Source organism: Copadichromis virginalis, linkage group LG11 (genome assembly GCF_057382275.1).
Source record: "Copadichromis virginalis isolate Kocher_CV1m ecotype Utaka linkage group LG11, C_Virginalis_male_GT1.1, whole genome shotgun sequence".
NCBI lineage: Eukaryota > Metazoa > Chordata > Actinopteri > Cichliformes > Cichlidae > Copadichromis > Copadichromis virginalis.
In genome coordinates, this window is record NC_140628.1 from 27437012 (window position 1) to 27449458 (window position 12447).

Below are 12447 nucleotides of genomic sequence, written 5' to 3' on the forward strand. Positions count from 1 at the left end.
AGAAACCTAGCAATGGCTTACAACTGAAGTTTTAGTAAAAATAAGCGTGCTGTAATGGTAACATTTTAATGTTGAGGTAAAAGTAATTTACAGTGATTTTAAATTTTTAAATCTGACAGTTAAGAGTTCAAAACTGCAAATGACTTGCCCAGAAGGTACTGCCTAATACATCGGTGTAACTTTGTGCTGAACATTGGGGGGTCAAGATCTGTCTAAATAAATAAATCTGGGTAAATTCCTAGATGATTAAACATGCAACTAATTTGCTGTTAAAACCTGAAAGGAGTAAAGAAAACAGCCTATTTATGCAAGATAATTCATAATTTTATTAGGGGGTTATATTGGTTGGGTCTTTTTATGGGGGGTCATAACACCCCCCCCCCCCCCCCCCCCCCCCCCCCCCTGGAAATTACCCCCCTGGCCCAATATGATATTTTGGAGGAGAGCTGGAAAACCCTACAACATATTTATACCTGGTACAGACTAATGTGCTTCTAATTGAGAAGCCTAAGTATTTCAAGTTCTTGCATACATTTTCTGATGCAACACATCAACAGTGATGCAATCTGGTTTCAGTGAGTGTTTCGGGTCGTTCAACGTCATACACCCTCACCTGTGCAACCCAGGCACTGACTGTCCAAGTAGCAATTGTCATCCATGGATTGGTCCGCTTGATCCATAGGCTGCTTGGCACCTTTTCTGCTGCATCTGTGTCGTTCTTGATTGCTCTATGGTTTTGGAGTCCTCTAGTGCCCAGACACTTTAGTGCCTGCAGAGACTGGCCTGCAAAGCCTCTGCATCTTTACCTCCCCTGGCCCTGCTTTGGCATTCAAGGCAACAGCAAATCAAATAACCACTTGCCATCAAGGATATGTATCTGGCAAATCTACAGCAACTGTGTAATGCTCTCATGTCAATATGTAATGTTCCCAAAACTTTGTTGATTCTATACCATGAATAATTAGGACAAAGGAGGTTGTAACGCAGTATTATCAAGGTGAACTTAACGAATTGACCAGTGAGAATTTGTTAAAACTGAGGATATTTTTCTTTTTGTAGTTTTTCTTTTTCTTTTTTATCTTTCTTAACCCATCTACATCACGTATAGCATGACAGATAAGTTATGATGCAGGATGGCGTGATTTGTTGTGACGCTTGTTTTTTTGTAGCTGTCACTTTAAAAGCGGGTTCAAGGTAAACAAGGCTGGTGTGCTCTGGTTGGCCAGCACCAGAGGAAGTGTGCGGTGCTCTTCCTGTGTTTTTATCCATTTATAACTGATGCAGGCTGCCAGTAAATGGTCGCTTAAATGTGAAGAAGCTGCTGCGGCTTAAGCGCCCGATTTAACACTGTGAGTCTCTTCTTTGTGGCGGAATATAAGCGAAACGGTGACAGTTGCACAGCTGTAGGAAAGTAAACGGCGTTAGCCTATTGCTAGGCTAATGCTTCTTAGCTAATGTGAGCTAACAAAGATCAGATAACCAGAGTCAGGGAATATTTAGATGACGCTTGCTTCTGTTCCCTGTGTTTTTCGGACTGCCTTTTTAAATCTAAGTGTCCATCGAGATATTCGACATAACGGTGTTTTCCTCTGCTCCACAGCACGCCACGACGAAACCCTAATGGTGATTACGTGAAGATGAAATCCACAAAAGGGGAGGCAAAGACAGAAGAGACACAAAGCGATGCGGTCACTATTAAAGCTGAGCATAAATTAGAGCAGGGGAGTGATGGCGAGGAAGGCTTCAGTGAAGTATACACTAATGGGCACGGCCTCAATATCCAGATAAAGGAGGAGCCACATTCGCAGGAGATCAGCGAGGAGCACAGTGAAGGCACAGAAGACACTAAGCCTGACACTATTACAGATGCTTATATTTCACAAGGACACATAAAGGAGGAGTTTGACTCCTACCATCCACCACATTATGAATTCACTGAAGCTGCTGTCAAGGAGGAGCCGGAGTCGTGGGTCAAAGAAGAGAGAGAGAGTGAAGAAGAGGTGGAGGATGCAAGCAGCGCCCGAGAGGGGTTTGAAGAGGGAGAGGAGGAGGCTTGCAGAGGTAGAGACCGGCCTTAAGTCTGGGTCTTTTTGCTTTTAGTTGTTATTCACCTTTTCCAAATTTTACAAATAGCCAGTTTTAGCTTGAAAAGTATGTATAAGAAACACATTAATGCAAGCTCTAGAGGTGTATCTGCATTTACATTTTTTTAATCAGCTGAGGGTTAAATACATATGTTTTAAAAAAAGTTAAGAAATAACAGGAGCACTGTTAGTGATCCTTAAGCTAGACACCCTCATTGAAGGGAATAGCAAGACAAGAAAATGGAAAGATTCTGACCAAAAACTACATTACATTAAAAAATCCAGATCCAGCCACTGAATATATAGTTATAGTCAGAAGTTTACATAGTCTCATCATGGGCATGAATTTAGGGCTTTAAATTATTTATTTGAACTGCTCTTTTTCAAGAGTGGAATTATCTTACAGCATACATCTTTAATAACTTTAAAAACAAAAATTGGGTGCAAATTGGGTGACACAGCTTAAATGTCTTTATTATAAATCAAGAGAGTTTCCTATTACTGTAACAGGAAAAGTCTAATCATACATTCTTACCTTTGCTTGATGTGACTCCTGTCTATTTTTTTGTCACTCCTATGTAGAGTCGTCATCTGAGTTTTTTCCATGTCCGCACTGCACTGTCTCCTTTACTGACTTGGACTTCCTGGAGAAGCATGTTAAGTGGGTCCATCAGAAACAGTACCTTGCGAAACTCAACACGTGCTTCTCAAGCCGCACACTAAATCTCATCCCCAAATACAGCTGCGGTGCATGCAGCAGTACCTTTAACTCTAAAGTACACCTCAGGGTCCACGTACGTGAAGTCCACCCTTCTGCCCCTCCCCGCAGGCTTCACCCTTGCCCAACCTGTGCTCGCAGCTTCCAGTACCTGAAGAACCTAAAAAATCACTGTCAGCGCTGGCACAACATGTCTGTGGTTACTAGAGGAGGATATCTCAGTTGTGCTGATTGTGGGAAGAGTTTCAAAACTACCTGGGGTCAAGGACCTCATTTGTGTCATGAACTAGATAGCACGGAACCTGAAGATAAACCAATCTGTCTGGACACTGGTGTGGAGTGTCCAGAATGTGGTAAGAAAGTGCGCACACCTCAAAGCCTGGAAGACCACATGCGCACCCACACAGGCGACCGGCCGTTTGTCTGCAAGGATTGCGGCAGGAGGTTTGTAGAGCGCAGCGGCTGGCGACAACACATGAAAATACACACAGGGGAGAAGCCCTACAAATGTCAGGTGTGTGAGAAAGCCTTTTTAAGGTCCCACCATCTTAAGTGCCATTTAACCACACACTCTGGCAAGAAGGAATATTCCTGCTCGGAATGTGGAAAGGAGTTTGGATTGAAGTCTAGCCTGGATCTACACCTGAGGACACATTCAAGTGAAAGACCCTTCCACTGCAATGTGTGCGGGAAAAATTTTAACACTCAGAGAAACCTGAGGGTTCACACTAAACTTCATACCAACGAGAAAGCTCATCAGTGCGGAGACTGCGGGTTGAAGATCGGAGATCTTGGCGCTTTAAAAATACACTTACGAACACACACTGGTGAAAGGCCTTACCACTGCACTGTCTGCGGCAGTAGGTTCATTCGCCTTGCCCATTTAAGAAATCACCAACGCACCCACACTGGTGAGAGACCCTACAAATGTACTGAATGCGATAAGAGTTTCACACAGTCCGGTGACTTGGTGAAACACAAACGGATACACTCTGGGGAAAAGCCCTTTGAATGTCCCGAGTGCCACCGCTGTTACACTTCATCTGGTGATCTGGGGAAGCACAGGAGGAGTCACACTAACCTGCGCCCCTACACATGTCAAGAATGTGGGAAAAGCTTTCGCCTGTCGGGCCATTTGAAAACTCACATGTTAACTCACACGGGCGAGAAGCCGTATTCTTGCCCTAAATGCCTCCGCAGGTTTGCCCGCTCTCACCATCTTTCCGGTCACGTTGCCAAATGCCGCTAAGCTTTAAAGAGAAGATTGTAAATAGGACAGTGCTGACTTTAAGTTGCAAGTAAAAGTACACTACCCAGTCTGTTTTTGTTTGGTTTTTTTAAATGAATGTGTTAAAGCAAACTCTTACCTGTAAATGTAATGCATGACATTTTTTACCCATCAAAAGTAAAAGGCTGTTGTCACGCTGGGGAACCAAGTTTGTGTAAAAACCTAAGTTCAAATCTCAGTGAGCTCGATGTAAAGGTCAGAGGTCAGCATTTCTGAAAATCATCTAGTATTTTCAAATGTATAGCATAGGTCCATCTACAAGGAGGCTGCTGGGTAGAACTGGTGGTTGCCAGTAGTTTTTCTTTTAACGGCACTGTCGCAACAATAATCTGTTTTTGCAAAACACTATAAAGATAGCTTGAACAAATCATATGAAATTCTGCTAATGGATTGTTTTTGTTCTTCCACTTGTTGATTACTAAATTATCTGTAATACATCAATGAAAGTTTGAAGTGCAAGGTGTATCCCTGTATTTATTGCTTTTATATATTTATTTTTAGTATTATATTTTATTGTCTATAATTTATATAATTAATGTTGTGAATGGTTTTAATGTCATTCTGTGTCGTTTTGGTTTTGCTGTGTGAAGCGCTTTAAGCTGCATGTTTGTCTGAATGTTTGTGTGTAAATAAAGTGAAGTTGAGTCAGTTTATGTGACGAATGCATTAACACTGAGTCACGTGTGAGATCTAGCATCAACCTAACACATGCAGAACAGATCATCTTACAAATGCAGAATTAGCTTATGATTGGTGTTTTTGCCTCCTCCTCCTCCCCCCCCGACTTGGCAGTAAATGGGTTATGTTAGGTTGGTTTTTTTGCACTGAAAAAAGAAGGAATCTAATTACTTCACCACCTTAAAATAATAAGCAGAAGTAGAAGTAAGAGTGTAGACTGTTATTTTTTTTAGTAGCTGGCTAATTAATTGGCCAGAATTGTGTAATTATTTTGGGAGATGATTATATTCTTGAAAACTTATTGTGCATGTAGGACACATACAAAAATTCTGGATATTCTTCCTGTACAGTTGGATTATTATTAAATCAGTCTTGCATTTTAATGCCTTAATACAGTTTCTTTTATCCTTATACTGCAATGTTGTGTGGGCAGCCACTTGTCCCACCAATCTTAATAAAATTAAAAGAATTTTGAGAATAATTTGTTGTGCTAATGTTTTTTAAGACATTTTTTTTTTGGTTTTAGTTGAATGTTCCTCAGTCTGACTGTATTGAAGCTTCCTCTGAGGTATGTAAGAAATTTCTGAATTTCTTTGTGGAAAAGGTGAATAACACCAGGGCTCAGAAAACACCACCTGCTCTTGACCCTTCAGTCCCTGTTTCTTGCTGTGCTGTTTTCTACCAGTTTAAGCCTGTAACTTTCTCTTTATTCTATGAGGTTGTTAGTCATCTGAAGCCCTCAGGTTCCCCTACTGATGTTGTTCTACTTCAATTATTTAAAGAGGTCGTTTCTACTCTTGGGCTATTCATTCTTGTTATTGTTATTACCAGTTTCTCATCTGGTATTTTTCCTAAAATTTTGAAGCATGCTATAGTTCAGCCTTTGCTTTAGAAAACTAGCCTGAGTCCCTCTGTTTTATCAAATTTTAGGCCTATTTCCAAGCTTCCTTTTTCTCTAAAATTCTGGAGAAAATTACATATAATCAGCTGAAAACCTTTTTAAATGAAAATAATGTCCTTGAGATTTTTCAGTCTGGTTTTAAATCTCTGCATAGCACCAAATCTGCATTGCTTACAGTTGTTAACGACGTCCTCCTGGCTACAAATAGGGGATCATGTGATCTTGGTTCTCCGAGACTTAACAGTTGCCTTTGACACAGTGGATCACAATATTTTACTATGATTCTTGGTACACTGTGTAGGCATTCATGGTACTGCTCTGAAGTGATTTAGGTCTTACCTGGCTGAGAGAACATTTTGTGTCAGCCTTTCAGATTTTAGATCCTCCCCAGCTCTAGTCTCATGTGGGGTACCACAGAGATCAATACTTGGACCTCTGCTTTTCTCCCCTTTTTTTTTAGAAGGCAAAAAATTGCTTTCCATTTATATGCAGATGATACGCAGGTTTATATGCCCCTAAAAAAGACAAATTGTGGAACGCATTGCCATTACAAATTAGAAAGGCCTCCTCAAGCGATCAAAGATCCACCTTTTCAGTTTGTCTTTTAACCCAGTATAGAAATGTTAAATTTATTTGGATTTTATTTTTGATGTTAGTGTTCTATTTGTTTACTGTATTTTTATTTTTAGTATTTATATTTATTTTGATATTTTTTCTTATTTTATGTTCAGCACTTTGGTCAGTGCTCGCTGTTTTTAAAGTACATTATAGAGGCACTTTAAGTGGGGCAGAGGCAGGATTTAGTGCAGATGAACTTTTGTTATTTTTATTTACTAAAGTGAAAACAGGTGAATAAATGTTAGACCACAAATCCACCCCTGCATTAAAATCCGCACTTCTCCGGAATACATTGCATAACATAATATTATTTTCGGTTAATATTGTCTTTTTATCTTATAGCATCTGTCCACCACAAACGTAGCTGCCTGGAAGACCGATCCACAGCAATCAGTAAAATGCTCAGTAAATAATTCATATTTAAGGGTTTTCATGTGCAAGTTTATGCGTCATAATGTTTTTTTTTTCTGTCATTAATCTCTATAATCTTCTCATATAATGTGAAACTAAAGTAAGTTTGTGCTTTTCTCCACCAACCTTCAAGTGTTCAACATAAACGCCACGCCTCTGCGGTGCTGGAGGGAATTTAAAACGACCGCTTCCTTTTCCGCTTAGCCGAGAGCTCCGGCAGGTAGAGTTTGAATAAAAAACAATAACACAAGCCAGTGTAGCTTACAAGTGAAATGACGCTCCTTCCGAGATATTCCAGCTTCAATAACCAGGCTCAAGAATACCGTGTCCAGATGCGAGTTCATTTTAGGTATGTACGAAGTACTGCACCCATCATTAAAGGTTCAAGGAAAACCAAAAAACCAAGTCCGGAGTAATAAGCAATATAGTGAATGACGCAGTAGGTCAGTTAAGTGGGTTTAGTTTTATGTGAAGTTAAGTCTATCAGTTTTATTGCTGAGAAAAGTAGCATTTAATACCTTTAATCCACATTTCTATTCATATAATCTAATTTAAAATACAAACAAAATATAAAAATTATTAACCAGAAAAAAATATTTTCATAACCAAATGTGTTATGTATTGCAAAATTGGTAGATAGACAAGCTGGCTTTTATAAGCTAACGTTAGCTGAAAACACGTCCATGTAAAGTAATAGATGCCTCCACTGTGGATTGCAGATAGCTGTAGACATTAGATGGCTGTTGTACTTTTCTCCCAACTTTCTCTGGACCTGAGATGATTTAAACCATAATTTTTCTAAACTGGATTAACTCCACTCCATAAGACCTATTGCACCTAATTTTCAGTCCAGTTCTAGTGTGATTTGGCATACTGGAGCATTTTCTTCAGTGTAGCAGAGAAAATGCTTGTTTAAGAATGGCTTTGTGACAGCTACACATCCACTGAGACCATTTCTGACAAGAAAACAGATCAATTGAATAGCCAGATTTATCTCTCAGGTCCTGTGTTGCTGGAGCTTTACCTATTAAGGGCATGACTTATAGAAAGTGTTCATCTGATGTAGGTAGACCAGCCCCTAAAGTTGTTGGCTAATAGCTCTTTGGGAATCAACATGCTGATGTAAAAAACACGACTTTTTTCCAGTCTGTGTTGTCTTTGGCATTTTTTGGTTCTTTGCTAGGTTGTCTGTTATGCATAGACAAAATACTCGTTCATCCCCCTTTTTTCTTTTTATTTAGTGTCAATCACAACAGCAATCAAGGGGCTTTATATTGCAACCCCAACAATCAAATGACCCCCTTTGAGCAAGCACGTAGTGACAGTGGGAGGGAAAAACTCACTTTTAACAGGAAGAAACCTTCAGCAGAACCAGGCTCAGAGAAAGGCAGACATTTGCCACGACTGGTTGAGGGCTAGGGGAGAAAGACAGGCCCAAATACACACTATGGAAGAGAGCCCAAGATTAATAATGACTAATGATTACATGCAGAGTGATGTGTAAGCACATAGTGAGTGAAAAAGGTAGGTAGGAAGGCCCCAGTCTTGGCCTAGTGCAGAGGGAGAATCCAGGGTTACCTTGTTGAGCCCCAATTATATGCTTGAATATGTCAGCATTAAGTGGCTTAACAAACAAGACATGCCTCGTAAAATGGTCAGGTGCAAGGAGTCAACTGAAAATGAGTGAAAAAGCAATCAAATCCAAAGACCAACATTAAAGGACCTGTAGAAAGCCTGGAAAACTATAAATCGAGGCCACTTTTAAAAAACTCACAAAGTCTGGCTCCTTGAAAGCAGACTATCTAGAAATCAGGGATGGCTCAAGACCTTTTCACAGTACAGGCATTTGAAGTAGGCATTTGCGTTAGGTCCTTAAAATGACCTTAATCTAGTATGCATAAACCACGGCTACCCATTAAGTGGCATGCACCACTGTTAATACACCTGTGCTTTTCCTGCTATGATATGTCAGATTGTCAGCTGTGAAAAGAAGGTATGCCGGCCAGGATTGCCTCCAAGACATGTCCAAGACTGTGCTGTTGAGCATCATATGCTTAAATTGGCCTCTTCAGTTTGTCATATAATCAATAACTTTCCCTTTGTATTTAAAATGAAGCGAGGGGATGTGACATATTTTCATTTGATATGTTTTTAGTTCACACTTCTGCTTTCAGAACTACACAGATGATGTAGAAACACTGAAAATAATCTCAGCAAACAAAAACCTCAGAGACTGAAACCTCATGGGATTTAGGCATTAAGTAACAAGCCACAGAAGTTCAGTTTGAGTCGGTCCTGTTTATGATATACCTCAGTACTACTCTTTGTAATAATGTAATGACATAATAATAAAATCCCTTTTTAGGTTAATATATGACATTAAATGTCTGTACACTGCAGTTATTTTTGTCTACACTGATGAGAAGGCAGCTGGTAAGATGACCAAGCTTGCTAAGACAGATCTGCAGTCAGATTGCAAACACCATGCAGAATTCAAAGACATACAAGACTGCCATTATAAGCCGGAGACTGCAGGAAATGAGGCAGATCTTTGGCGAGATTCTGTTCCCCAAAATCATTTATTGACCCAAAACCAAAACTACAGTTTTCAATCCCACAAAAACTGAGGTATGTTGACCAGGATTGCCTCCAAGCAGTTCTAAAAAAACATTACACACTTTGGGAGAATGACAGACATTATCTTGCACTGAAAAGAATACTTTACAGTGCAGTGAAGTACACACCATTAATAACAACTTTGTCAAGTCTGCAAAATGAGCTAGAATCACACTGTACTAAATATAAAGGAGAGCTGAGGAGTGAACAAGAGAGCTCAGGCTGGAATAATGTTAACTGTAAACAATTCAAAGAGGTGCCAGCAGAAACCGAGATGCATGAAACGTACCTTTTAACAAAGTTTGGGTATTGGGAATTTAAAGGCTTGGAGGCATTTGTTAAGGAAGATACTGATGCATGCTTAACTGGACTCTATGAGGTGACACCACAAGCTGAGGCAGTGGAAAGCAACATTGGTAAGTTGCTTCATACATAATCTTTTACTGATCCTTGTCTTTCAGCTAGATGTATGATAAGGTATTTTAAGCTTTAAACAATTGGAACTCTCATTGGAATATCTTTTTTTTATTTGTTCAGATCAGAGCAGGGTTGTTTTCAAGATTCAGCTTTCGTTTTGCCATTTCTGCTTATTTTTTGTTATAGTTCCTGCTGTAGCAAACAGTCAATCAAGTTCAGGAGAACTCATACAATCACATTTGATACCTTTTCAAACCATTCATTACAAGTAAACCATGTACACTCATGCAACTCCTCATCTAAATCCCTTTTCAAACAGAGTAGTTGTATTGTGCTGGTCAACACAAAGTTATTATTTTCTGAACAGTAAGATTTGAATGCTGTAATTTGTCTGGCCTCTCAGACCCAGATTGAGAAAAAAACTCCTAATGCTGCCACTATTGTTGCACTACAATAAAAAGCAGAGCTGAATTATTAAAATGTTCAGTCTCCAAGCAGTTCTTTATAACTTCATCATCACAAGGTTTTAACTTTCATCTAAAATAAAAACACCTAAGAGAAAAAAATCAGTTTCCTGAAATGAAAGAGGGTTTTTATTTTTGCAAATACCAAAGGACTAAATGCCAGCACTGATATTTGATGTTTGTTGTGTAGGAAACCAGAAAGGCGCTGAGCAGTATGTAAAAACAGATCAACAGGCTATAAGAAACAAGAAGAAGAATGTTTCTCGTTTTCATGTCGTTTCTGGGAAATCACACATGCCCAGTTTGTTTTGAGGAGTTGCTGTCACCAGGTATAGCATGGTATTGGGAATAGTGGTAACTACATTGCTCCCATTGTACAGGTAATATCTATAGTTCCTGGTGACACAAACCTCATGAGTGTGTTTACAAAAAACGATAGAAAGGTGCAGGAGTTGAAAGTATATTCGCATGAAAATACCAGAGAAAATGCCTTATCACTGCAAGGTGCATGACAGGCTGTGGGATTTATTCTATGTGTGAGGTGACACAGTGGTAAGACGGCACACGGATGGTGACAGACCTAAAGGTGTAACTGCATTAAAGGCCCAGCTGAGCATCTCACAGTAGGAAATGTAGAACTTGATGTTGTCCATGGGTCTCGAGTTCAGACAGTCACTGAATGCAAAGGATTTGATTATGATGATTATATCTGCAAAAGATTAACAGACTAGCATAATAAAGGCCTGTTTTGCCAGTTAGAAATGCTAGATTATTATAGGGCACACAAGACATCTGATTTAAAAGCCCAAAACAAAAGTATATTTTGAACATGAGAAAAAAAAAAACCCAGTGGGCCTAATGGAATGTTTAGTAGGAAAAAAATAAATGATAAACTTAATAAATGACAAAGCTCTGTGAGAGGGAAACATATTCTGAAACAATGCATAGAAAAGAAAAGCTCCATTTATATCTTTCAGATGCGTAAAATGCATTGCTTTGTGTCTTTTTCACTTTATTTCCTATTTGGATTGTTATATATAAATGTGTGTGTATATCTACCTCTAGTAAGGCAGTCATCAGAGGAAAACCTTGTTCACGTTCATTTACACCCAGGATATGCATCACTAGGACACGAGCCGCAACCAAACCTGTCTCGGTCAATTCAGTGGGAATTGGTCTATTATTTTTATGTCCGCAATTACAGGGACAGAGTAGTAACTACGATTCCAGCACAGATAACAAAGATATATTTAGGAGTAAATAATATTGACTGTACCTTTGTTTAAAGCTGGAATCAATACTTCTTAAAGCGTGTCCATTTTTCATTTAGCCGCGTCATGTCTGTGTGGAGGAGGGGCAGAGAGATGAATGGGTGGATTCTCTAATTCCCCCTGTTGCAGTTATCATAATTGTTGAACATCCACGGTTTTTAAAGATCGGGCTCGAGGAGAGGCAGGCCACACAAAGAAAGTTAATAGATTTGGAAAATTGAGATAGATTGCACAGCAGCCATTTTTGGAATGTTCCATCGGCGTGGCAGGCAGATGGACAAATATGATCCAGGGATGAGAAAGTGGTGGGGGGAGCGATGGAGCACACAAACACAGGATGGGAGAGAATGGGTCCTGATAAATAATGGTGTTACTCTTTACCCTTTCCATACAGTGTTATGCGTATCTTATCCCCAGTTGAGTGACAGCTGGATGCGTCACAGTTTGAGGCCTACACCAGTCTTAGACCGGGCGAGCTGGCTGAAGATTTCTCCCCAAAGAGACCACCTTTTGAAATGGCAGTAGTTCCTCTCTTGAGACACCAGGGGGAAATGGATAGCTGTGGAAAGGATGCTTCGGGGAATGAGTGAGCTCAGGAAATGTCTCCTGCTCAGAAGTTTAGGCGATTTGTTTGAACTACCGTATGGAGTGAGCGTGCGGTTGGCACTGTATGTAGAAAATATGTTTTATGTTCCATTGTAAAGTAACATTTTACCTCCTCCCTCATCATAAACAGTGCTGCTTCATCTTACAGTGCTCCCCGTGAAAGACCTCTGACCTTCTCATTTGTCAGCTGAAGATGGCTTTTAGGATCTCTAAAAGAGATTTTACAGCAGTGATTTATCCACAGGGGCCCGCATTTGTTTCCATCCGTTTTGATATCCGTCATTGTTTTCACATTTGATGCATTCAGGCTTTCCTCTGCTCTTCAGAAATCTTTCCCATATCCAATTTTCGCCTTTCCTATGTCCAATTTTCCCT

At 39.8% G+C, this 12447-nt stretch overlaps 1 protein-coding gene across 1 annotated transcript; it reads left to right on the plus strand.

Moving 5' to 3' along the window:
• Window positions 1-1180: 1180 nt before the first annotated feature.
• LOC146698909 (uncharacterized) lies at window positions 1181-4223 on the plus strand. Its single transcript, XM_085471784.1, has 3 exons — window positions 1181-1349; window positions 1601-2061; window positions 2667-4223. Exons 2-3 carry the CDS (start codon window positions 1638-1640, stop codon window positions 4049-4051), a joined length of 1809 nt encoding a protein of 602 aa, XP_085327910.1. The 5' UTR covers window positions 1181-1349; window positions 1601-1637; the 3' UTR covers window positions 4052-4223.
• The last annotated feature ends 8224 nt before the right edge of the window (window positions 4224-12447 follow it).

Bases quoted from the DNA above. Each gene is read 5' to 3' on its own strand.
- LOC146698909 (XM_085471784.1), top strand. From the start codon at position 1,638: ATGAAATCCACAAAAGGGGAGGCAAAGACAGAAGAGACACAAAGCGAT. The intron at 2,062-2,666 runs GTAGAGACCGGC...ACTCCTATGTAG, and splicing joins AGAGGAGGAGGCTTGCAGAG to AGTCGTCATCTGAGTTTTTT.